The 27,169-nt window shown below is 41.3% G+C and overlaps 1 protein-coding gene across 1 annotated transcript; it reads right to left on the bottom strand.

Annotated features, from left to right (window-relative positions):
- Positions 1 to 3,473: 3,473 nt before the first annotated feature.
- LOC132220958 (flavin-containing monooxygenase 5) lies at positions 3,474 to 26,329 on the bottom strand. The gene is made up of 9 exons (XM_059674739.1): positions 25,994 to 26,329; positions 25,578 to 25,756; positions 19,881 to 20,069; positions 15,973 to 16,135; positions 15,088 to 15,230; positions 10,340 to 10,539; positions 8,565 to 8,917; positions 7,219 to 7,291; positions 3,474 to 4,929 (listed from the first exon to the last, which is right to left on the bottom strand). The coding sequence occupies exons 2-9, from the start codon at positions 25,710 to 25,712 to the stop codon at positions 4,584 to 4,586; spliced, it is 1,602 nt and encodes a 533-aa protein (XP_059530722.1). The 5' UTR covers positions 25,713 to 25,756; positions 25,994 to 26,329; the 3' UTR covers positions 3,474 to 4,583.
- Positions 26,330 to 27,169: the final 840 nt, after the last annotated feature.

The following is a 27,169-nucleotide window of genomic DNA, read 5'->3' as shown; positions in this document are numbered from 1 at the left end:
CACTGACCAGAGGTCAAGGCAGACAATGCTGAGAGCTCACAGAGCTAAAAACCTTGTGATCCAGCTCCACCTACTGGAAAATAATAGAAATATGTTTTTGTGTTAATCAGCTAGTATTTACAATACGATCCATAACAGTAGCAAAATTACAGTTATGAAGTAGCAACGAAAATAATTTTATGGTTGGGGGTCACCACAACATGAGGAACTGTATTAAAGGGTCACGGCATGAGGAAGGTTGAGAACCACTGAGCTAGAGATAGCGGGTGCTTCAAGAAGGTGGGAATTTGAGAAAGCAGGGAGAAGCAGCTGTGAGGATCAAGGCAGCAGTGACGACCAAGGAAGACATCTACCACTCCTCCTTTCTTGTGTTAAGATACTGACTTTCACAGGCAAGAAGGAGCAGTAGATGTGTGTTTGAGAATTTACAGAATACCTCATTTTACTGTGCTTTGCTTGATTGAGTCTCAGAGGTGTTGCAGTTTTTAAAAAATTGAAGGCAAGACCCTCCACCAGCAAAATGACTAAGACTCAATTTATTGCAGTACTTGTTTTATTATGGTGGTCTGGAACTGAAATCACAATATCTCTAAGGTATGCCTATAAGTTATAGACAGGACATATCATTTGTATTTCAAACCAAACAGGACATTAGAGATGACGTGCTGACTCAGATCAGTGATCTATTCCAGAACATTTTCTAGAACAGTCTTGCCCCACAGACATTGCAAAATGTTAAGCACTCCTTACTCTCTTTAATAATACTTTTTAGGTATGTGTGTATTTATTTATGTTGAGATATATTCACTATATTATTTCATCCTTTAAAAATACATTCATATTTTACTTCTTATATCAAATTCATTTATTCAATTAAGTAATCATTAATGAACTCAGGTCATGTGTTTTAGGCAGCACTAGCAACATACAGATTACTTACAGAGTATCTTCCTCTATGGAATTTACTAGCTCAAGAAGGAAACAGGTGAGAGAACCAAGTGATATATAGTCTGACAAAGGCAGAGTGTCTACATAAATTATTTGGAATTCTGGGTTGGAGATTTGTGTATTCTTCCCCTCTTAATAATTTATTAAAACACTAGAGGCCCGGTGCATGAAATTCGTGCATGGGTAGGATCCCTAGACCTGGCTGGTGATCAGGGCTGATTGGGACCTTCCGGCTGTCAGCCTGAGCCTCCCTTCCCCAGCTGCCAGCTGCCGGCCAGGGCCTTCCTTTATTCTGTGCTTCCCCCTGGTGGTCAGCGCACATCATAGCGACCAATAGAACTTTTGGTCTCCCGGTCGAACTCCCATGGGGACACGTTGCATTTTAGCCTTTTATATATATAGATTTGTATTAATACAGACTCATGGGTATTTTTTATAATCTAATATCAGGTAATTTATTTTATTGCTTAAATTGTTACATATTTGACCATTGGGGACACCTTCAGTGGGCTTCTGTGTGGCTTTGACATACCCCATCAGTTTGCTTTTTGAGCATGTCCATACTTTTTGGCTCTATATGGATGCATTCTATTGTATAATCTAATAGGAGAAATAATACGACCATTTTGTATAATTGCAAGATATGATAAATTGATGAATATTAGTGCATATTTATTAGTTATTATGGGTTTGTAGTAATTGAATTATTTTGAGTTCGGTTTCCTATTCATATTTTACTTTTAGCTTGGTTTAGAAGTTAACCAGTGATTTTTTTTGTAAGCTTTCAAATTATAAGGAGAATGAGACAGTTAATGAATTTAGAATAAAAAAGTTTTTAAAGAAAACGAGGGTGTTGTTGCTGATAATTAGGAATTATATTATGAAAGGACTATTAATTCACAAACTTACTCGCTGAAAGAGGCAAACTGACACGTTAAAAGAAAGAAATAAAAAAATAACAAGCAACCTTCAATTTACTTTTGAAGTAATCTGCAGATTAAAAGATACTAGGTCCATTTTAATAGATTATAAATCCCCAGCATCATAAGGATTAGGGAAGGAAAAAGACCTACGAAGTAATATTGGTTGTTAATTCTCTAATTACCAAAAGGCATTTTCTTTTTTTTTTTTTTTTTTTGGCTTTACAGAGACTTTTTTTTTTTTTATTGCTTAAAGTATTACAAAGGGTATTACATATGTATCCATTTTATCCCCCCGCCCTAGACAGTCCCCTAGCCTCCCCTATCCCCCAGTGTCTTATGTCCATTGGTTATGCTTATATGCATGCATACAAGTCCTTTAGTTGATCTCTTACCCCCCTACCTCCTGCCCCCCAACCCTCCCCGGCCTTCCCGCTGCAGTTTGACAATCTGTTTGAGGCAGCTCTGCCTCTGTATCTATTATTGTTCAAAAGTTTATAATGGTCTCTATTGTCCATGAATGAGTGAGATCATGTGGTATTTTTCCTTTATTGACTGGCTTATTTCACTTAGCATAATGCTCTCTAGTTCCATCCATGCCGTTGCAAATGGTAAGAGTTCCTTCCTTTTTACAGCAGCATAGTATTCCATCGTGTAGATGTACCACAGTTTTCTAATCCATTCATCTACTGATGGGCACTTAGGCTGTTTCCAGATCTTAGCTATGGTGAATTGTGCTGCTATAAACATAGGGGTGCATATATCCTTTCTGATTGGTGTTTCTGGTTTCTTGGGATATATTCCTAGAAGTGGGATCACAGGGTCAAATGGGAGTTCCATTTTCAGTTTTTTAAGGAAACTCCATACTGTCTTCCATAGTGGCTGCACCAGTCTGCATTCCCACCAGCAGTGCACAAGTGTTCCCCAAAAGGCATTTTCATAGGTAAATTAGGCCAAAGGGCAGGAAATTGTCCAAATAATTATATGCTTAGCAAGAAGTTGTGATTCTCACTTTTTGGTTCTCTTATGTGTATTTATATTGGGAAAGATAATAATTTCTAATGTTGTTCCTTCAGTTTTTCAAATTTATCATGTGCTGAGTAATAGGCATTGATCCCAAAATGTATTGCACAACAGCTACTTATGAACATACATCTGGCTAGTATACACAGTACCTTAATTCATGAAACTAAGTGTGCCTAACAGCTAACACTTAATTAACTTCTCTGTGAGACAAACACACAGCATAACTTCTACAGATTAGAAAACAGAATCAACAATGGCACTGGTCAGAGCTGGAGTCCTTGCTTTTCATTTCATTTGCTGTTTTTCAGAACTACACTATATGATACAAGGAGAACTGTTATAAGCAGAATGACTTTATATTTAGTTCTTCTTTTTAATTAAATTTTTTTTCAGAGAGAGAAAGGAGGAGGAAGAGAGAGAAACATCAATGATGAGAGAGAATAGTTGATCGGCTGCCTCCTGCACGCCCCCTACTGGAGATTGAGCCCAAAACCCAGGCATGCGCCTTGACTGGGAATTGAATGGTGACCTCCTGGTTCATGGGTCAACGCTCAACCATTGATCCACACTTGCCAGGCATCTTTTTAATTAAATTTATTGGGGTCACATTGGTTAATAAAATTATATAGGTTTCAAGTGTACAATTCTATGCTATATCATCGGTGCCCACCAGCCAAAGTCAAATTTCTCCCATCATCATATATTTGATCACCTTTACTCTTTACTACCTCCACACCACCCTTTCCTCTGAATGCCCCTATATTTAATTAATATCAATTCTAATTTAATGTAGAAATGACATTTTCAAATACTTATTATTTATGTGTGAGAAGGGTTGGAAGAGAAAACACAGGAGTGATGGGAGACAAACCAAATAACATTTGTTAGGCCACACTACAACAGTAGGCAGTTACTTATCATGTTTCCCAAGGTAAAGTCTTGTTGGATTCTAATATGAGAACTAAGATCAGAAAAGATAGGACAGCTAATTTAAAATCTCAAGTTTTCCAACAAAGTTGAACTTTCTGACAAATGCTAGATGATTGGAATGACCCATGAGCCTAGAAAGTTTAAGGTAGTTTCTTCATTGAGATAATAAAGACCTTTTGCTGAGGGAAAAAGAGTCAAAAAGACCAGATATCAGATACACTAGTGAATAGCTAATGAGACAGAATGTTTAAGTGTGTATATATCTTAGGTATATACAACTGTTACAAGACCGTTATTTCTTTTTATCCCCAGGAAACACATTTAATTACAATATTAAAAACAAACAAAAGATTGAGCTTCTGATAGAAAACGAAGTCCTATCAGAAGCTGAGTTACATGGAGTCACCCATTTCTTATACAGATATTGACTTCTGCTCCCCACCATAATATTTGATAACAACAAACATTTATTAAGCACCCATCATGTAATAATTCTGCTAAGGACATAAAAAGATGACTAACAGAGTATCAGAGCTCACAGACTAGGGATGGCTGGCAGGAAAATATGATGGGTCATAAAAAGAAGGGAGATAAGGCAATATGAATGAAAAGCTGGAATTTCCTTGTAGGGGAAAGAGGAAGGAGGATTAATGCTTTGGAAAGAGAAAGAAAAGATTTCTGGGCAAGGTGAAACTCAAGAGTTGTTCAATCTTGTCAGATTCTGAAGGCATCTCTAGATCCAGCTCCCCAATGGGACAGCTAAAAATAGGTTATCATGATAGCAAAGATAACAATGGCTAGCATAAACCTGGCCATTGTCATTGTTGAAGTCATGGAATCGCTGCTTTCAACTACTCTTGTCATCATAGGCTTCCTGATGCGATCTTCTGTGGTGAGGATGGCTTTTCGAGCTCCACTCCACTTTCCGGGACCCTGTAGACGATACTGGATTGGAGTACAGGGTCCCCATAATAACTGCCATGCCAGGATGGGGTCGGTGAAAGTGAGAGACAGCAGATTGGGCCTAACACCCACCAGATCAGCAAGCTCCTCCATGGTGTCCACATAGTCTACCTGAATGGTATGGCGCTGACTCTCCACATACCTGAAGCAGAGAAGACAAAAGCCATGGCCTATCAACAATTTCGTCAATCAACCAATCAGTCAGTCAATTCATCAGTGCTTTCTAAGTATCTGTTATTAGTATCCTGTATACTAGGAGTTATATGGAAAATAGAGAAGAAAGATAAGATATTGTCTCTATTCTGAAGGACAAGAATATAAGATAGACACACATGAAACATAGAATATAAGACTTTTGGAAAATCATGTGATCTTACACTGCTAAATAAAAATGTAGAAGAGGGTAGTTAAAATAGGACCATAATAAGTCCTCGAAGGATGTGGAAGATACAAACAAGCTGACAACAAAGAGGAAAGTATTACAAGTCAGGGGGACAGCAGAGTGAAGGAAGTAAGCAGGAATGAGAGTAGGATGTAAGTACCAAATATCTGTAGGCACTACCCTACAGCAGGGGAGGAATGTTGTGGAAAGCAGGGATGGATAGAGAGAGGCAAGTATAGCAGTTCCAGATACAGAGGACTCTGATTTTATCAGAAAGAGAGAACCCATCATAAAAGTTCTGAAGTTGTGGACTCTCAACTGTTTCACGAGGGCAGTGGTAATGGGGTCCACAGAGCACAACTTCGGATGGCCAACGTTAATTCAGAATCTTGAAAGGAGGCGGGCGGATGACTTATTCCACAAGAGGAAGTAACGCTCCAAAGAGAGCCAGGTGGGATGATTACACCACGTGCAGATTGGAAAAGCTAAAGGGGATTTTTAGAGGGAAAATGTGGTAATGATGATACCTGTGTGGAAGGATTGAGATTTAGAGAGCTAACTGGTCCCTTTCTTTTTATTTTATTTTATTTTATTTTATTTTCTAGAATAAAAATAAAACAAAGAGCAGTGGGACAGAAAGGAAGTAAGAGAAAAAGCCAAGTCAAATGAATTGAAATTAGATGGGCTTATTAAGAGAATCCAAAACAAGGACAGGGGGGAAAAAATAGAAAATAAATTTGAAGTAGGACTGGTGAATGCAATTCCACAGGAACTGACAGATTCTACAGTTTAGAAGAGAAGAGAAGACAGGACAGAATTTGGGGGCTGTCCCTTATGGATATTATGTTGGCTCAAGTAATTATAGACATACATTTATCTTCTACTGGGTTGCAAGCTGTAGTATTCATGCATCTTTCACAAAGAGATTCACTAGTACCTGCCTTGTAGGGTTGTTATGAGGGATAGATACACTCATAAACCATTTAGTGCATGTACATAACGGGCCCTCACTAAAGGGAAAATTATATCCTTAGGGACTGCTCAGTCAGGTGGCCAGACAAAAATAAGTCAAAGTAAGGGGAACAGAAAAGTTGAAATAAGATATTTTAGTACCAGAAGAACAAGCAAAGCAGGCACTCCAAGAAGGATGAGATGTTTAAAAGTGTCAAACTCAGGAAGGAAAATGAAGTTGGGCATGGATGACTTTGAAGGGAGCAGTAGCAAGGAGTTACAATGCAGGGACCTTCGGAGGAGGAAAGGGTGAGAATTTAGAGCATATAATGCAGAATATTTATTGCAGACATTTGGCAGTGAGAGGAAAGAGGAAACTAGAAGACCTGGAAAGGGTATCAGGGTTAAATAAAAACTCTTTCTCCTCCGAGGTAGGGAAGAGGTACGCTAGTATAACCAATTCAAGAAAAACTACGTCTTTAGGCTTGGATGATTGTTCCTCTGACTTGAGCACAAAATTTTAGGAACTTAACCATCAACTTCCACTGTGTCCAAATAAAATTGACCAGTGAATAAGCTCAGTTCTGAAAGTCAGAATGCTGTTATTAGGCCACCCAAGCACTAAGCAGCTGGCTGATGCTACCGCCTTTCCAAATCACACAGACTATTCACACCAGGAGCCAGTGAGAATAGCGGCCTCTGCAGTTTTGTAAGCCTACCAGTGGATTTGGAATTCAACCATATCTATCACTCAATTCATTCTCACTCTTCCTTTCTCTGGCGGCTCTACTTAGCATTTCAAATAATAGTTATAAAAACCATTTTCTCTTCAAGGGTTTTTTCCTACTTGACAATTTCTTTTAGGCCCTACATATAGGATTTAAAACACTTTTCTTAAGCTTGTCTCTTCTTTCCCATCCATATCTAAACCACTTGGTACTATTTCTTCATTCTGTTGTCACAAACTATTATTTCCTTTTCCTTCGCAATACAATCGAAATCCTTCAACTAACAAACACAATGAAGATAAATATAGTACAATATTGTTCTTATTAAATGGAAAAATTAAGCTCATATTTCCCTGGGAGAATTTCTCACCTTTTTGCCATTTCCTCTTGTTCCTTAGTTATTTCTGCTATCATTTCACTTTGTGAGGGCAATGTCTTTAGCCCTAAAGAGAAAACACAAAGATGTAAGTGTAAAGTTACCTCAGTAGGAACAATAATCCTATTAACAATTACTGTGTTATGGAGAATTCAAAGAAATACAGGATAGTTTTCTGTATTCAAGGAGGTTAAACCTTCACTTGATCACTTTATCCTAGCACCACCATAATATAATAATATAAATTAACAGCAGTAGCGTTCTCTATTCTACTTTGTCTTTGGAAGATACTTGCTTAAGATACTTTGCTGACAGGGATCTCATTACCTTCTGAGGAGATGATTTAATTGCGTGGCTGCTCTAGTTGCTGGAACATACTCTTTTTATTGATCCCCAAATCTACTTCCATGCAACTTGCACCGTTGGACTTAGCTCTGCCTTTTGAAGCCACGGAGTCTAATCTTATATGACAGGCCTTCAAATATTTGAAAACAACTGTCATAACTAATTCAAATCTTATCATCATCAGCAGGGCACCAGTTCCCCACATCACAGGTTTCACATGCTCTGCCATGTCGGTTGCCCTCCTCTGGGCACACGCCAGTTATTCTCCTGGTGTCCCTCTTAAAATGTGAGACTCAGAAATTCAACACTCAAGAAATAGACTCCTGTATTTTGCCATGTGCTTTCTCATTTGGGAATTATTACTTATACCCGTAAGTCGATGAGGGAACACTGAAATGCTTCATTTGAGATTAAGCAGAGGTCCCTTATGATGCTTGTGAAACATATTTTGAGAGTTGATTTCCAAATTGCTTCTTATAGTACAACCATAACTTTTACTTCTATTAACTAGAAACATGGGGAAGGAGGTATATTTCTTGCCTTGGAGAGGCAGCCAGTTTGTCAAAAGCAAAAAATCAAAAATAAAGAAAAACTTCTATTAACATATACACTGTCCTGTGGTACAATCCTTTCTTAGTTCATTGATACTGCTCTTGCAGTGTTTACTCGTTCGGATACGTATTATATTTTTACCACATTTTTTATCTTCCTCTTCTTATTTTAAGTTATCAGTTTACTATTATTTTTTTTCTTTAATCCTCACCTGAGGATATTTTTTTCCATTGCTTTTCAGAGAGAGTGGGAAGGAGGGAGGGAGAGAGGGAAGGCGGGGTGGGGAGGGGGGCGGTGGAGGTGAGGGAGGGGTGGTGAAAAGGGGGATCCCTGCAATTATGACAACATTGAAAATTTTAACTAAAAAAATAAAAGCAAGAACATAAATAGAATTAAACATACTACAAGTAATTACTAAGTAGTCAAGTTGCATGGTTACTTACCTTTAAAGACTTGAGTGGCCCAGCGTCCTTGGAGCTCTGCAATGGGCATAATGGCACCCAAGGGCTGGATCAAGCCTATGATGGCAAGAGTTGGCTTTTCCAGGCTAGGAGGGAAGACTTTTTTATACAGGGATATCTTGTTTCTTACTACCCTGACAGAATCTTCAAGGAAAGGAAAAGCGAAGCTATAGCCTGTGGCAAAGATCACAGCATCAATGTCATCCTCCCTGGAGCCGTCTTCAAATATGGCAGCCGTCTCCGTGAATTCCTTGACATTTCCTTTCACCTTCACCAAGCCAGAAATGATACGATTTGGCAGGTCATCATTAACTGTTGGATGCTGACTCAGAGCTCTGTGAGTAGTGATGAAGACCAAAAATAAAGAAAGAAGAGTGATCATGGGGGCAGGGAGGGAGAGAGAAATCAGTAACATGGAAGTAAAATTCCGTTTTGATGGAGGCGGTTAAACAAGATGCCAAGGGCCTCCATCTTGGTCTATCCATGGAATTTGGGAAAGGTCTAATGGATTCTGGCACAGATCAGGATCTCAGAGCAGAAGTTGTACCCTGGATGGCACTGAAAGGAAAGATGTTAGAGAAGTGAAGGAAGAATGGTTTTATTTGGAGAGTGCATGTATGGTTTCTTGACTTTCTGCAAAACAATTGGCTTGGATCTTTTTAAAAAAGGAGAATTATTTCAAATTAAGAGAAATTAAAGAGATAGGACAGCTAAATGCAATACCTGATAGGATTTTAGATTTTAGAAAAGCTATAAATATATATTATTGGGGCAACTTGTTAAATTTGAATATATTAGATAGTGATATTTTATCAATATTAAATTTTCCAAGTGTGATAATTGTCTCATGTTTATATAGGAGAATGCCCTTTTTCTCAGGCAACGTATGCTGAATAATTTAGGGTAAAGTGTCTTAATGATTGCAACTTACTATTTAAATGGTTCAGAAAAAAATATGTATGTATGTAGTATGTATGATATACATGCATGGATCTATCTTTAGAGAGAGGGTGGGAGAGAGAAAGCAAATATAGTGAATCTAAGTAAAAGGCAGTGGTGCTCATTATCCTTACTATTTTGTATGAAGTAAATCTGAACATTTGAAAAATAAAAAGTTGGAGGGGAAAAAAAGTTGGATTTAAAATCAGCATCTAAAAATGCTTTCAGTCTTCTTCCTTGGCTGTGTGAGGATTCCTATCCTTGATGCCCTCATAGCATGCCATGCATTTCTCCACCTTATCCTATTGTCTGTCTAACCATTAGAGTATTTAAGGTAAAATCCACTTCTTGAATCTGCCACTTATTTCTTGTGTGCTCTTGGGGTAGTTTCTCTCAGTATCAATGTTTGTAAAATGGAGGGAAAACGCCAATCTATAGGACTGTTGTGAGATAATGCATATAACTCATTTAGTACTGTGCTTGTCATATTAAGTCCTCAAAAAGGTAAGGTGTTACTATTGGTATTAGTATTACTATTAGATCTCTAATATCTGTAAGCTCAGGCCCAGTATAATGTTTGGCTTGTAAGAGGTGCTCAATGTTTGTTGGATGAATGAATGAATGAATGAATGATTCATGCACTGCCCTCTACCACCATTTTGTTGTTGTTGGACATCACGTAAAAAGAACTAGTACCTCTCTGGCTGGTGTGGCTCAGTTGGTTGGAGTGTCATCCCATATACCACAAGGTGGCAGGTTTGATTCCTGGTCAGGGCACAGACACAGGTTGTGAGTTTGATCCCATCCTGAGAACATACCTGTGTTTAGGCTTTAGGCCATACATTTTGTGGTTAAACCTTTGGTTCATCCTTTTTTCCAAATATGTGTTTGCTAATGATTGACCACAAATCTTCGACAAAAAATGTTTAAGTCGAGAGTTGAACAACACATCAAAAGGATATCCTTGGTCTGCTACACGATTCAGGATCCAAGCCCCTCTCCTGGTGCTGAGGAAAACCTGGGGCATAGGAAAAAAATTATTTGCTTTTACCATTCTTTGGTTCATAATCCTTTAAAAGTACCCTGTTTTCCTCAAGAGTAACTTTAAACTCATTAGTCTGGGTTTTTAGCGCCTGCACAATCTTTTTTTTATGTCCTGCTATTTTCCTTCTCAGGTACTAAGCTTACAATTAAATTGATGTATTCACTGACCAAGAATATGTCTTGCTCTTAATCCCCACTGCATTTCCGTTTAATGTCATCACGCCTCCTTGAAAAGCCCCTATCCTCTTAATGCTCCAAAACCTATTCATTTTTAAGATCCAGATCAAGCCCTAACCAGTAGGGGGCATGCAGGAGGCAGCTGATGGATGATTCTGTTATCATTGAAGTTCCTATCTTTCTCTCCCTCTCCCTTTCTCTCTCTAAAATCAATAGAAACATATTTTATAAAAAGTAGATTAGGAAAAAAAGAAAGGAATGTTTTCTCTTCACAAAAGCATTATAGCACAAGAATTCTTATAATAAAATGTCCTTGATACTCTGACATTTATAGTTTTATTTAAAAGTAGAGGCCCAGTGCACAAAATTCATGCATGGGTAGGATCCCTAGGCCTGGCTGGCAATCAGGGCCGATTTGTGGGGCGACTTGCAGGGCAATCGGGGAGGGGGTGGGGCCCCCGCTGGCACCTGCCTTGGCCAGCCTGGGACCTGCGGGCTGGGGGCAGCCCCTGCGTTGAGCATCTGCCCCCTGGTGGTCAGTGTGCGTCATAGTGACTGGTCATTCCACCGGTCGTTCCCGCTGTACGGTCAATTTGCATATTAGACTTTTACTATATAGGATTATATAGGATGTTTGATTTACAAACCACCTCTCATAAGTACAATTTTTTTTTTTTTTAAATTAAATCTTTATTGTTCAGATTATTACATTTGTTCCCTTTTTTTCCCCCCCATAACTCCCCTCCTCCCAGTTCCCGCCCCACCCTCCGCCCTCACTCCCCACCCACTGTCCTCATCCATAGGTGCACGATTTTTGTCCAGTCTCTTCCCACATCTCCCACACCCCTTTCCCCCCCAAGAATAGTCAGTCCATTCCCTTTCTATGTCCCTGATTCTATTATAATCAACAGTTCATTCTTTTCATCAGATTATTTATTCACTTGATTCTTAGATTCACTTGTTGATAGATGCATATTTGTTGTTCATAATTTGTATCTTTACCTTTTTCTTCCTCTTCCTCTTCTTAAAGGATACTTTTCAGCATTTCATATAATCCTGGTTTGGTGGTGATGAACTCCTTTAGCTTTTCCTTATCTGTGAAGCTCTTTATCTGACCTTCAATTCTGAATGATAGCTTTGCTGGATAAAGTAATCTTGGTTGTAGGTTCTTGGTATTCATCACTTTGAATATTTCTTGCCACTCCCTTCTGGCCTGTAAAGTTTCTGTTGAGAAATCAGCTGACAGTCGTATGGGTATTCCCTTGTAGGTAACTGAGTTTCTTTCTCTTGCTGTTTTTAAGATTCTCTCTTTATCTTTTGCTCTTGGCATTTTAATGATGATGTGTCTTGGTGTGGTCCTCTTTGGATTCCTTTTGTTTGGGGTTCTCTGCGCTTCCTGGACCTGTAAGTCTATTTCTTTCACCAGGTGGGGGAAGTTTTCTGTCATTATTTCTTCAAATAGGTTTTCAATATCTTGCTCTCTCTCATCTTCTGGCACCCCTATAATTCTGATGTTGGTACGCTTGAAGCTGTCCCAGAGGCTCCTTACACTATCCTCGCATTTTTGGATTCTTTTTTCATTTTGCTTTTCCGGTTGGATGTTTTTTGCTTCCTCGCATTTCAAATCATTGACTTGATTCTTGCGCTCCTCTGGTCTGCTGTCGGGTGTCTGTATAATATTCGTTATTTCAGTCCGTGTGTGCTTAATTTCTAGTTGTTTCCCCAATATAAGATCGAGGGTCTTATTAGTTTTCGTGTAGATCTCATTAAGTTTATCGGCAGCTTCTAAACAGTTCTTGAGAGACCTTAAAAGTGTGGTTCTGAACTCTATTTCTTCCATTGACAATTTTGTCCTATTTCTTTGTCTCCGCATTTTGTTATGCTTCCTTGGTGCACCCCGTAGTGGTCTTTGTTCGAAGTCTTATAGATAAATCTTGATTGTTGTAGCAAATTCCAGGGAGGGTTTGACCTCCAGGCCAAGTGGCTATGAGAATCAGCTGTGTCAGCAGTGAGAGAACTTCTGTCCTCTAGGGAGGTGCTAATCTAGCCTTTGCCTGAGGGTATCCGGCAAATGCCTCTGTGCAGGGCGTGGGCAGGGCGGGTCGCACAGGATCAACAGGGTGGGCCAGAGAGAGCAGTTATGGCGGCTCTCAGTCCTGTCCCCAGGGGCTCTGCCTCTCTGAGTCCCAGCACCCGCTGCAAAGCTCGGAGAGAAAGCTGCACTCGCTCTGACCGAAGCCAGACAGTCCCGCTTCTCCCGTTTGAGTCTGGGTCCCTAAAGACTCGCCCGGATCTGGAGCTCAGAGTCTGCGACTCCCTCCCGATTGAAAACGCCAACCGCGCCCTCCGCCGCCAGCCCGCTCCGCACACTCCGCACCTCAGAATTTGACTTCAGCACTGCGCCTCCTCTGAGTGTCCGTATGCGTTTCTCTTTCCTCCTAGTTGTAGGACTTCACTCAGCCAGCGTTCCTGTGGTTCTGGGTGATGTCCGTTCCGTGTTTTAGTTTCACTTTTGAAGTAGTTGTTCAAAGCAGCAAACTCCGGCGTTAACCTATGCCGCCATCTTGGTTCTCCCAGATGTGTTTTCTCAAGTACAATTTAATATGCAAAGCAAAGAGTCATATCCAGCAATTGAGTTCCTTCAACTTGCTTTCGTGGTGTGACAGTGCTGTCCCTGCTAGGCAGACATCGTTTTGCTGTGTGTTTTCCCAGGCTCTCTCAGACACAACTACCTCATTTCCATCCAGGTGGGATGCTTTGTTCCTTGGCAATCTACAATTCCTTGTTGCGTGTAAGGCCTAGCTCCCTTATAACTGACCATTTGACAAGTCAATGATGTTAAAGAAGGCTCATGTGCCTTGGGTCCCCACCACATACCTTGTACATTCTTTTTATCATAACACCCACACACATGTTCACCCTTCCTTGTTTATATAGCTATTTCCTGATAGACGCTGTTGAATTAATTCATGGAGCATCTGAAATCATTTTTGTGGTGATAAATGGAGACAGGACTGAGAATGGCGTTTCTGAGCATAGGTCATGTAACAGAGTTGTGGCATTAAACTTCTATTTAAAAAATAATTTATGCCGGAACCGGTTTGGCTCAGTGGATAGAGCGTCGGCCTGCGGACTGAAGGGTCCCAGGTTCGATTCCGGTCGGGGGCATGTACCTGGGTTGCGGGCACATCCCCAGTAGGAGATGTGCAGGAGGCAGCTGATCGATGTTTCTCTCTCATTGATGTTTCTAACTATCTCTCTCCCTTCCTCTCTGTAAAAAATCAATAAAATATATTTTAAAAAAATAATAATAATTTAAGCCCAGCTGGGCTTGAGCATTGATCCATGAACCAAGAGACCACCGGTTCAATTCCAATTAGGGCATATGTCCAGGTTGCAGGCTCGGGGCATGCGGGAGACAGCTGTTCGATGTTTCTCTCTCTCTCTCTCCCTCTCCCTTCCTCTCTGAAATCAATAAAAAATCTATATTAAAAAAATTTTTAAACATATTTGTGGGGAAGCACACCTTAATTAAAAGTACTGAAGAACAACCAGATATTTCACTATTATTGACAGTTATGATTCAGTAAAGACATGAATAACAAAATATAAAAGTGACATGTCTTTTTCTAGGAATTTATAATGATGACACTTTCTTTCCAGTTCAAAATCTGATGAAAACAAACAAGAAAACCTCAAGGAAATCTATGATGAAAACAAACAAACATACAAATTAAAAAAAGCCTCAAGGACACAGAAATTGCTTTAGAGAAAATATCATTCCGTGTTGCCTAATGGTATGCAAAGGCTGGGGCAAGGTGCCACGGTGTGGACGCTTTCATACTGAAAAGCATGTTGTCTTTTGAAAGATTAGAGTGCTTCTTTCTTCCAGTTGGGGAGTAAAGTGGAAAATTCCCCCACCATCCTATGAGTGAAGAGCTTTCAATGACCCAGTGTGCTTTCCTTCACATAAGAGCACGGCACTTCTGCTGGCCAACGGAAGATCCACACTTCTGGGTGCTGCATTCTGGCAAGCTCTCCCATCAATTGGCTGGTCTTCTTCAACGCCAGAGGCACACTCTGAAGAGACAGCTGACTGGGATTATGACCACAGTCGTGGTCATGAACTAATTCCTTAGTGTGAGGCCAATCGAATGATGGGAATCTAACTGGCAACCTTGGCTCCCATCATATCATCAATCATAATGTTGCCAACCGAGGCAATGAAACCAAGCCCTCCACTTGCCATCGGCACTGATGAGCTATGTACAGGTATCCATACTCTCTGTTGAGTCCCCCTGCAGCTTTCTTGGAGAAGCAAAGTAAATAATTTGCTGATTCAAACCTGCTTGGCTGTGTGGCTAATCTCCACGGCCAGATCGCCTCCAGAATTCCCAATGCCAATTACAATGACTCTCTTTCCAGTGAAACTCTCTGGATTCTTATAATCTCGACTATGGAAGTACTGTCCTTTGAACTTCTCAATTCCTGCAAGATAAGGGAAAATAATTATCAGGTGATAGTTTATCTGATATCATTTGACAAATCTTTTTTTTTTTTCCAGTGTGTAGAGTTTAAAACATATACTCTCCACATGTTCTCCCCTCACTCAGATGCACACTTGCCTTTCTGAATATTTTTGCCTATTTCCCCCCATCGCCTCGGGGCAGAACCTTGTGACTTCTGTATCATAAATAGTCTGCTTCAATCAGGATGTTTGTACTTTGGACTGGTGGACTCAGATATACAAATGGCTGCAGAAAACCTCCATTCTCTTTTGTCTTCTCATCCTCTTTAAATACCTACTCCCATTTCAATTGGACTATATATTTTTATGAACTCTAGAATATACATAGACTGCTCTTGGGCCTAAAAATCCAGGCCCCAAGCAGTAATAAATTCTTTCCTTAAGCTTTAATTTCTTCTTTATTAACTCAGTATTTCTGTTTGTTTCCTTGATTGCTGAGAATCCTAATACACATCAACTCCACCTTCTTTTCTTTTGATTCTTAGAAAAACTAAAGTCATTGTGAAACTAAATATAACTTTCCCCTAGTCTCCAAGTCACCATTATCTCTACCTCCCAACATCTTTTAGGAGGACATACAGAATTAGGATGAACCTTATTTCATCCCAAGGTCAGAATCACTCAGAATGAAATCCCCCCCATTGCTCAGGGACTAGGTCACAGGTATGGGTCAAGGGTCTTTCTTCCTGGTAGGCTACTCACCAGGGAAGCTTCCCAAGGGTAAGTGAGCATTGGTATGATGGCCGGTGCAAACCATGACTCCATCGAAGACATTCATCTCCTTTTTCCCTTCAGATTCCGTGACCACCTCCCATTGGCCTGACGTGGAGAAATCGGGCCGCTTTTTCACACTGCACACACTGGTCTGAAAAGGAAAGTGACAGCAACAGGGGACGGTAACCACAGCCTCTGCAGTGGACATCTTTCCTGAGCTGACTCTCCTTGCAGAGTGACACAAAGGACTGATATCACACAAGAAGGCTCATGCAGGGGTATTTGATTTCCATACTCCACAAGTAAGAACATTTTTGTGAGATGTGGTCAGAGTGAGCAAACTTCCATGAGAGAGGCTAAATAAAATAGAGTTGGCAGGCTAATGACGCACTCTTCTCCGCTTCTAGAAAAGTGCAGATTACTAGGTCTCTTGGATTATGCCCTAAGGCAGCGATTTTCAAGTGGTGTGCTGTGAGAATTTTTAAAACATGCAATACCTGACTATTTAGTCAGAGGCACTGACCTCTTTTCCCTGAGACTGTCAAGTAAAAAAATGAATGACAACAGCCAACACAACTATAGCCATCTGGTGTGAATGAATTGAAATTATACCTACTTTTTGTCAGATTGGCAAAAAATATATTTTTTTGGTGTGCTGCAGAATTTTAGTAATTAGTACATGTGCCAGGAGATGAAAAAAGGCTGAAAATCACTACCCTAAGGCAATGCAACACTTGAATAAAGCTTAGACTTCTCTTGTGCTTCTAAGATACTCTATGTCAGCGGTTCTCAACCTGTGGGTCGCGACCCCTTTGGGGATCGAACGACCCTTTCACAGGGGTCGCCTAAATACATCCTGCATATCAGATATTTACATGACGATTCATAACAGTAGCAACATTACAGCTATGAAGTAGCAACGGAAATAATTTTATGGTTGGGTGTCACCACAACATGAGGAACTGTATTAAAGGGTTGCGGCATGAGGAAGGTTGAGAACCACTGGTCTATGTAATAAATGCCTATTCCTCCCCTGACCCCCAAACATCCTGAGACTCTGATGTCTTCTTACCCCAAGTCTTGTTCTCATTGTCTAACTTTAAACTTGTGACTGAGCTATAGGGCTCCCATTCTTAGCAGAGTAGAAAAACATCTCAGTGGCTCCCATAAATGCCTATTTCACAAATAACTATAAAAGAAGAAGTTGTGCAATGGGGTAGTAAGTGGTATTAATTTGTTGTTTTTAAACAAACAAACAAACAAACAAACAAATAACCGTTATTCTACCCAGCCTAAGGAAACATTAAGAATGTATTCCTATGTGCTTCTAGGGACTATGACCATGTCTAATAGGGACATGACACCTTATACTCTAGCCACCTTGCACTGTTTATCGTTCTTGCTTTTGCACACGCTGGTGCCTCTGTCTGGATCATCTTTTTTCTACCTTTTTCATTTGACTGATTCCTGCTCACCCTTCAGCCTTTCATTATCTCCTCTAGGAAAACTTCCCTGGTGCCTGATGACTGATGCCCAGAAGAGTTAAACATCCCTCCTCTGAGCTGCGATATACAGACCTCTATAGCATTTATCGCTTTGTAACACTTGTAAAAAAAAAAAAAAAAAAAAAAGTAAATAGAAATCTCATTCAAAATGAAGTGGGAAGTGGGGGGAGGGGATCTGTCATGCCCTATGTCAATCATGAAGCATAAAAGGGAGAGCTCTTTGTAACTGCCCTCCCAATTTCTTCTTCCCCTCTATAAAAGAGTTCCTTCTGTCTCTCTCTCTCTCTTTTTTAGCAGACTTGCATGTGGCCCACCATGGTTGCCTGTTCCAGATTGCAACTCTTTGTTGTACCTGAATGAACCCATTTTGCTGGGAAAATATCTGGCTAACTTTTTGTTTAAGGTCAACATTTTTTGTTTCTATTACTTACATTTCTAATAAAAAATTTTCTTCATTTTTCTATCTCTTTAACTAGACTATGCAATCACTGGGTTTTGCTTTATTTTTGTTTTTGTATCTTCTCTACTGAGAATGGTAACACACATGTTCAATAAGTGTTTAAACAAGCGAAGAGAAGTACTACTGGGCTGAAAATGACTTACTTTGGAAGTTATCACTGGATGTTGCTGTTTTATTATTGTTGTCAAACAGAAAAAGGCATGATTTAGCAGAATGATCAGAAAGTAGAAGGGAGTTGAGGATAGGGGAATTGAATTAAGATGGTCAAAAGGTACAAACCTCCAGTTATAAGATAAATAAGTACAAGGGATGTAATATACTACATGTAACTATAGCTAACATTGCTGTATGGTATACCAGTATTTGAAAGTTGTTATGAGAGTAGATTCTAAGAGTTTTTGATACCGTTGTAATAACTTGGTTATTATTTAACAGGAAAGAGGTGAAAGGGGAGGCCAAAAGATATAGGCATGCCATTTATATGGCCATGCCAAAAAGCTACATTCAACACTGTCCAAACCTGTTCCCCACTCATTGATGGGGGAAGGGACTAGACAGAGGCAGTTTAGATACGTGCCCAGTAGGGTCTGAGTGATGTGGGAAATGCTTGCCTATCAATCACACCTGGAAACAGGTAACTGGCCAGGATGAGCATGGCCACCGAAGTGTGCACAAAACCTAAAATATTTAAACTTCTAAACAAAGAAGTGAGCACTTGGCTCACTCTAGCATTCTCTCTCTCTCTCTCTCTCTCTCTCTCTCTCTCTCTCTCTCTCTGTCTCTCTCTCTCTCTCACACACACACACACACACACACACACACACACACACACACACACGCTAGCCCTAGCCCTCTTGGGACTCCTGCTGGTGTTGGACTGAGCTACCTTTCACCCACATGGCCCACAGCCATGTTGGACTCCACACACAGACTAATGGACTATAATCTAGTCTGAATGCTGAACCAGACACGGCTGCAACACTGAAGGGAAACTCTGGACGCTCACTCTCTTTCCAGCTGCCCCTCTTCCAGGACTGGTTTTGGGGAAAAGGGACGCTGGAGCCAGAGGAATGTAACTCTGTGCCAATACAATCTACTACCACCACTCATCCTCCCGTGGAGGCTTCTGAAAATGTTTATTTCAGCCGTGCCCCAAGAACCCGACAACGATGGTTCCCACTCATGTACTCCTCTGGCAGCATTTTCATCCAAGGAAAAAAAGGCAGAAGATTCAGGCTTGTTGCATATTTATGTGTAAATGTGGCTAAAAACTATAGCAAGGCATGGAAGACTTTACAGCAGGAAGAAACCATTTAAGTGACCTAGTACAAGCATCTTGTTTTACGGAAAAGAAAATTAAGACACGTGGAAGTTTAGGAACTTTTCTGAGGTCACACGATGATTAGTAATAGAACAAAGACTAGAATTCAAGCTTTTGTTGCCCAATTCAGTGTTCTTCCCTCTTCACCAGAGTTAACTTTTTTGCTTTGCTAGTAACTTCCCAATAACCACTTCACTGCGTTGCTGCGATTACATAAAATAATGCATTGGAAAATACTTCAGCAAAGTATAAAAGGGCTAAGAACTAGTGGACAAGTTGTAGAACTAGAGGATTTTAAAGTTCCCACACCTGTCAGTTTCCCTCTACAACTGGAAAAACATTCCCCCTCACTTGTTTTATTGCAATCAAATAGTATAAAATGCAGGCAATGAAAACATTCTGGCAGGTGGCTTGCTGGAGCTGCAGCCAAAGACCTTTCTGTGAATATTTTTCCGGCACGGAGAAGACAAAGAGTGCAGTCTTTGTCCAGATAGGATACATACATTGATATCAAACCAATATTTATGGGTAAGCACTGGTAAATGAAACCACACTGTTCATGTAATTGACAGACAACCTCAAACACAAAGGTACCCACAAAATTCCCTACCTTCAATCGGATATACTTTAGAAGGTCAAATTCTTTGGCATACATCCTGAAATACTCCAGGACCTGGGAGTTGTGCATGAAGTTAGGAAAATGATCTGGAATAGGATAGTCACTGAAGCACATCATCTCCTTAGAAGTATTGATGATCACTGATTTATAAATACTGGCTCTTCCTTCTTCAGGATTTTCCTGTTGTAAATAAGAAGCATTCGTAGCCACTTGAGAATTAACTTCATGGTTTATAAACAGTCAATAAACACTTCAAAAGCTTTTTTTTTTTTTTTAAGTTACACACTCCTCTACATCTCCAAGTATTTGTGCCTTTGTGTAGTCTCTTCCCCTTGAATCTGAGCTGTCTTTATGACTTGCTTTTGACCAACAGCATGCAGTTGGACGATACTGAATGGCTTCCAAAACTGTCATAAGTAGTCTTGCAGTCACTGCCTATGTCTCTTAGAAAGCTTGTTCTCGCCGAAACCGGTTTGGCTCAGTGGATAGAGCGTCGGCCTGCGGACTGGAAGGTCCCAGGTTTGATTCCGGTCAAGGGCATGTACCTGGGTTGCGGGCATATCCCCAGTGGGAGATGTGCAGGAGGCAGCTGATCGATGTTTCTCTCTCATCGATGTTTCTAACTCTCTATCTCTCTCCCTTCCTCTCTGTAAAAAATCAATAAAATATATTTTTTTAAAAAAGAAAAAGAAAAAAAAAGAAAGCTTGTTCTCATAGAAGTCCGCAGTCATGTAAAAAGTCCAACTACCCTGAGACTACCATACTGTGAGGAAGCTGGTCACATGAAGAGAATGTATGAGATAGAGAGCTATAGAGCCAGTTCCCAGAAGTTCTAGTTATCCCAGTGGGGTTCTAAACACTTGAGCAAAGAGACCATAGCAGATGTCCAGTATCAGTTGTCACCTAATTGCAATGACCTGAAATTCCAAGTGAGAACTGCCCATCTGAGTAATAGTCTTAACTATTTTTTTAAATATATTTTATTGATTTTTTACAAAGAGGAAGGGAGAGGGATAGAGAGTTAGAAACATCGATGAGAGAGAAACATTGATCAGCTGCCTCCTGCACACCCTCTACTGGGGATGTACCACCAACCAAGGTACATGCCCTTGACTGGAATCGAACCTGGGACCCTTCAGTCCACAGGCTGACGCTCTATCCACTGAGCCAAACCAGTTAGGGCTAGTCTTAACTATTTTATATATTTCAAAGCCTAGGTAAGTTTTGAGGGTTTTCATATACTTATGAGGCTGCTCTCCAGGAATCATTGTACTAACTTAAGTTCTGTCCAGTATATGTCCCCATTTTACCTCATTTTTTATTAATTTAAAAGACAATTACTCAGTGTTAGCAAAAATGAGGTGAAATTGGAACTTAGGCTGGAGAAAGTGTGAGTTAGAAGAATGTACTTTTCCACCATCAGTCTTACTTAACATTAGTGATGAGATCAAGAATTGATTGAAATTAGTATTTTGAGAATTTATATATACAATACCCCCTCCCCTTATCTGCTTTTTATGATTTTAGTTACTCGCTGTCTGAAAATATTAAATGGTAACTTTCAGAAATAAACAATTCCTAAGTTTTAAATTTTGGGCTGTTCTGAGCAGCATGATGAAATCTCATTCTGTCCTTCTCCAACCTGCCCATGGCATGAATCATCCCTTTGTCTAGCACAGCGGTTCTCAACCTGTGGGTCGCGACCCCTTTGGCAGTTGAATGACCCTTTCACACGGGTTGCCTAAATACATCCTGCATATCTGATATTTACATTACGATTCATAACAGTAGCAACATTACAGTGATGAAGTAGCAACGAAAATAATTTTATGGTTGGGGGTCACCACAACATGAGGAACTGTATTAAAGGGTCGCGGCATTAGGAAGGTTGAGAACCACTGGTCTAGCATATCCATGTTGTATATGCACCCCACAAGTTAATCACTGGTAAATCATCCTGGTTATCCGATTGACTGTCAGCAGTATCACAGTTCTTGTGTTCAAGGACACAAGGAACCCTATTTTAGTTAATAATGGCCCCAAAGTACAAGAGTAGTGATGCTGGCGATTCTGACATGCCAAAGAGAGGCCATAAAGTGATTCCTTTAAGTGTAAAGTTGAGTACAATACGGTAAGATATTTTAAAAGAGAGTCCACATTGATGTAACTTTTTTAATTTCTCTACTTTATTCTTATTATTGTTAATCTCTTCTGTGCCTAATTTATAAATTAAACTTTATCATAGGTATGTATGTATGTATAGGAAAAAACAGACTATATATAGGATTTGGTACTATCTGTGGTTTCAGGCATTCAATGGCGATCCTGAAATGTATTCCCCATGGGTAAGAGGGATAATCCTATATAATAAAAGCCTAATATGCTGTGTCCAGTTGTCTGGTCAGCCAGTCAACCAATCAAAGCCTAATATGCTAATGATATGCTAAGGCTGCTCAACCACTTGCCATGACATGCACTGACCACCAGGGGGCATATAGTCAACTGGTGGACCAGTCGCTATGATGTGCATTGACCACCAGGGAGCAGATGCTCCGACCCGTAGCTTAGCTTGCTGCTGGGGTCCAGCCGATTGGGACTGAGTGAGACAGGCCAGACACGCCCTGGAGCCCTCCCACGGTCCCTCTCCAGCTGGCCAACTTCCTACGTCCCTCCCCAGCTCCGATCCTGCACCAGTGAGATCCCTTGGCCTGGCCTGCGCCCTCTCACAATACGGGCTGAGGGACCCCCCACCCCGAGTGCCCAAATTTTGTGCACTGGGCCTCTAGTTATTACTATAGAGCTTCAACAATAACAAGAAGGAGGCAAGTAGTGAATCCTCCTTCTGTTTGGCAGATGGAATAGAGAAAAGAAAATGCAAGTGATGGTATTTGAGAAGAAAAATAATCATACTAAATCCCTGGGACCTGTCACAAAAGAACAGATATTTCTGCCATATATATAAATAGACACAGATGTGGTCTGTCTTAATGTAACTCAGATAGTTATGATGAAATATAGCTTATTTATTTTCAAGGAAGTAGTTTATAAGGCATTGAAATTTTGCCAAGAAGATAATCAGAAAGAAATCCCAAGTCTTTAACAAAGAATAAGGTTAAACGACTATGAAGATAAAAGTCAGTTACCTGGACCCCACTCCAGGCCTACTGAATAATAACTGGCATGCAGCACTTACTATACAACTGGCATTGTTATTAAAGAATGACACAATTATTCATGTATTTAATCCCCACAAAAACTCTATGAAGTGTATATTATTATCATCTCCTTTTTAAAAAAAAACTATCTCCTTCTTAAAGATGAAGAAACAGAGGTACAGAGAGATTTACTGATCTTCCCCAACATCACACTGCTGGTAGGTGCCGATATAGGAGTTGAACCAAGACTATGCTGTTAACCTCTACACTAAGTTGTGGCTGGATTCCACCAAAAATAGCATGTCCTGTGATTACTACATACTAATGAACAACCTTTTCAGCCCATGCCCAAAACCAATTATGACAGAGGCGTGGGGGACATGGTTTTCTAAGGGGTATCCGCTCATGAACTAAATAAGGACTATTGTTAAATAGAGTTAGTCCCCAAAGACAGAGCCCAGATGCAAAGAACTGTACCGCTCTTCAAGTAAGGAATGTATGAAGCCACTTAAAAAACACACAAACGAGCAGCATTTATTTAATATTGCTGGCAATATGGAGTGAGTAGTGGGCTTCATGTCCTGGGGAAAAAACTCCTCCTCCCCTTCTCCTGCCAGCTGGATGATTGTACAGGGGTAAGGGAAAATAGCTATGTGCAATGAGGCAGGGTAAGGGGGGTTTTAGGGTCTGCAGTCTGTGTCTGCCTCCAGGAACTTGAAGTGGAATACCAAGGTGGCTAATCTTGTATGGTGTTAAAAACATCTCAACCTGTTCCAGGGACCAGAGAATGGTCAAAACTGAGGGGGTCAGGGTCCAGGCACAGCAACCAAATCAAAGCATGTCCTGTCCTTAGTCTGCTCTCAAACTGTATTTTCTGAATAATGGGCCTCTTTGGGCTTCGAGACCATATTATCTTTACAGCCCTGTTTTCTCCTTGCAACACATCCTCCAGTTTCCCATGATCTTCAGAATATGGTTTCAAGATGTGATTAAACCCTGACCTCAAAGCTTCCATCATTCTAGAAAGGTTTAAACGAGAGTCAAAATTTTCAAGAGCTCCCACTCATTCCTGGGATATGCATTCAACACTGAATACCAAGTTCCTGTGTAAACTTCCCCTGAAGTGTAATCTCCAATAGTTCTGAAGATCAGACGTCTGACATGGATCTCACTGGGCTAAAGTCCAGGAGCAGGCTGGGTTCCAATCCTACGGAAGCCGATAGGCTCTTCCCCTTGACTTTTGCACCTTCCAGAGGCTGTCTGCATTCCTTGGCTCGTGGCCCCCTTCCAGCAATGGCATCACTCTGACCTCTGCTTCCAGTATCACTTCACCTTCTCTCTGAAGCCACCTCTTTTTACATAGCTGGTCAACACTGTTAGTTTTTATGAGATAGGAAACATATTTGGATACCCCAAAACCATTCGCTGGTTTAGAAAGTGAGTTTAAAAACAAACCCAAAGCATGCTACTTTGGAGATCAGGAAAGGAGGTCAATATTCTTTGGCATATAATAAGCTTAACTATCGTGTAAGTAGGTGATCTCTTAACTTTTAGTAACAAGTTACAGGGCTGGGTGTGCATATTAAAGCAACTCAACTCTAAAACTGAATATTTGCAAAGACAAGAAAGTCCAGTTGCAGGTGTCCTCTGCCTTCTTCTGAAGACAAGGACTTTGATCTACTGATTTGATTTCTCCAGTGAAGTAAAGTTCAAAGGAGAGAGGTGGCCAGATTTTATATTCTACGGAAGGACTAGGATTTTGAAAGAATTATCTAAAGTGAACCAGAATTCAAAAAAAAAAAAGAGAGATAGGGAGGAGGAGGAGGAGAAAGAAGAGGGAGAGGAGGAGGAGGAGGAGGAGGAGGAGGAGGAGGAGGAGGAGGAGGAGTTGTAAGCAGGTAATCTACATCACTTACCTGTTAATATGGACTAGGAGCAACCACTCTAAAATTTCTCATCACTTTACATTTTCTGTTTTTTTGTGTGTGTTTTTTAAAAATATATTTTATTGATTTTTACAGAGAGGAAAGGAGAGGGATAGAGAGTTACAAACATCGATGAGAAAGAAACATTCATCAGCTGCCTCCTGTACACCCCCTACTGGGGATGTGCCCTAACCAACGTACATGCCCTTGACTGGAATCGAACCCGGGACCCTTCAGTCCCCAGGCCAACGCTCTGTCCACTGAGCCAAACCGGTCAGGGCTACATTTTTCTGTTTGTTATTTTGTTCTCCCCTCACAACACCCTCTTCTGGACAGCAGCAAAACTCAGTAACCGAAAATGATCTCTGTGCCATTTTTCCGGACATCAGTAAAGGAAAGACAAATGATGCTTATATTCTACTTTGCTGCCAGCCTGGGGAAAGAGGAACCTGGATAGAGGCGATGGCTGCTAAGAAGAGGTCAGCAGGCTGAACTGTCGCAGATTTAAGTCACCGTCAAGGCCATCATATTCCCTGACACAAGATAAAATATCTCATGTACCAACTTACAGTGAGGGTCCCACATATGCTTAACCCCCAGAGACTTACCTGGAACCTCCAGAGCCCCCCGATGTCATCTGTCCTTTCAAAGCACACGGGCTCCAAACCTTCATCTAGGCAGCACTTGATAGACGTGAGCCCGCTCACACCTGCCCCAATCACGGCAATTCTTTTGTTGGTCATGGTCTCGGGAGCACTTCGCAGGGCTGGGTCCCCCCCAATCTGTCCTGAAGAATGGATGACAAAAGACAGAAAGCACACGGCAGTCAACACCTGTCAAGAAAAGACCCTGGCCCAAGGCATCCACGCAAAACTGGCAGCAACAGGTGTCTCCGGGGGAAGCCAGAGTCTGCGGTCTAGTCTCCTTTGCGGCTGGGAAAGGCTACTCCCAGGGCCCGGGAGCCCCGCGCCTCCGAGCGGAGGCCGGGCGCCGAGAGCTCAGCTGTCACACGCGGTCTCACTACCTTTCCTCCTGCACCGGGCAGATGCGTCAGCTGCAATCCCGAGGCTCCACCGCACTTTCCACCGTTTTCACCGAAATATAAAGCAACTAAGTGCAAACAACAGCAACAGCCAACTGGGAGGGGCTGCGCCGCACCGCCCCTTTCAGCCCGCACCCCGCGCCGTCAGCCGCCCCCACTCCCTCCCTCGGGTGGGGGTGGGGGTGGGGGTAGGGCGGAGGGATGCGGGGAATGAAAGTCGGGAGGAGTCTGCTTTGGGCAGACGAAATAATTAGTCCTGCAACTTCCCGGTTTGTCGGTGCAGTTGCCCGCCCTCCCGACCACTCTCTCCGGAGAGAGGCCTGGTGTCTCCATCGCTCCCCGCCCCTCCGCACCCGCTGCGAACTTCCTGGTTTTCCCCTTAAAGTGACAAACTCCTGCTGCTGCAGGGAACCGTCACCCACCCCACAGCAAGTCTTGCTTCAACAGCTTGTAAGTGGAGAACCCCAATCTTTCAGATCTGTTACAAACAGGTCCCGCGCCCTAACCGGTTTGGCTCAGTGGATACAGCATTGGCCTTCGGACTGAAGGGTCCCAGGTTCGATTCCGGTCAAGGGCATGCACCTTGGTTGCAGGCACATCCCCAGTAGGGAGTGTGCAGGAGGCAGCTGATCCATGTTTCTCTCTCATTGATGTTTCTAACTCTCTATCCCTCTCCCTTCCTCTCTGTAAAAAATCAAATATATATATATATATATATATATATATATATATATATATATATATCACACATACACACACACAAACAAACTAACAAAAAAACAGGCCCGGGTCCCTCGGCAGCCCCGCACCCTGACCCCCACCCACTTCACAGACTGGATCTTCGGTTCTTTGTACTGACGGACATTTACTCTAAAATACCCACGCACTGAGCTGGGTGCTGGACTAGGGTGCCGAGTGGATTACAGTTCCCACTTAGAGGAGCTTGTAGTTTGGTGGAGAAGACCAAAGGACAGGCTGGAAATTTCAATAAAACAAAAGTACTTCTAAAAAGTGTTTTATGCCATTACATGTGGACTTAGAACCACCTCATATCTGCTTTTAAAATGTAACTTAAATTTTTCAAATATAATTTCACTCGCTAGGTTGCAATCAGGGCCCATCCCAGGAATCTGTTCTGATGGGTTTTGGGGAGGTAGG

The sequence above is a fragment of the Myotis daubentonii genome, chromosome 18 (genome assembly GCF_963259705.1).
Source record: "Myotis daubentonii chromosome 18, mMyoDau2.1, whole genome shotgun sequence".
Classification (NCBI taxonomy): domain Eukaryota; kingdom Metazoa; phylum Chordata; class Mammalia; order Chiroptera; family Vespertilionidae; genus Myotis; species Myotis daubentonii.
This window is presented reverse-complemented; position numbering and strand designations above follow the sequence as displayed.

What these genes read in the sequence shown, in the direction of transcription:
- LOC132220958 (XM_059674739.1), bottom strand. Translation starts at nt 25,712, where the DNA reads ATGACCAACAAAAGAATTGCCGTGATTGGGGCAGGTGTGAGCGGGCTC. An exon ending in TTAGCCACACAGCCAAGCAG is followed by an intron (nt 10,540 to 15,087) that starts GTTTGAATCAGC and finishes CCTATGCCCCAG; the next exon opens with GTTTTCCTCAGCACCAGGAG. An exon ending in GGCCTAAAGCCTAAACACAG is followed by an intron (nt 8,918 to 10,339) that starts GTATGTTCTCAG and finishes CACTACTCACAG; the next exon opens with AGCTCTGAGTCAGCATCCAA.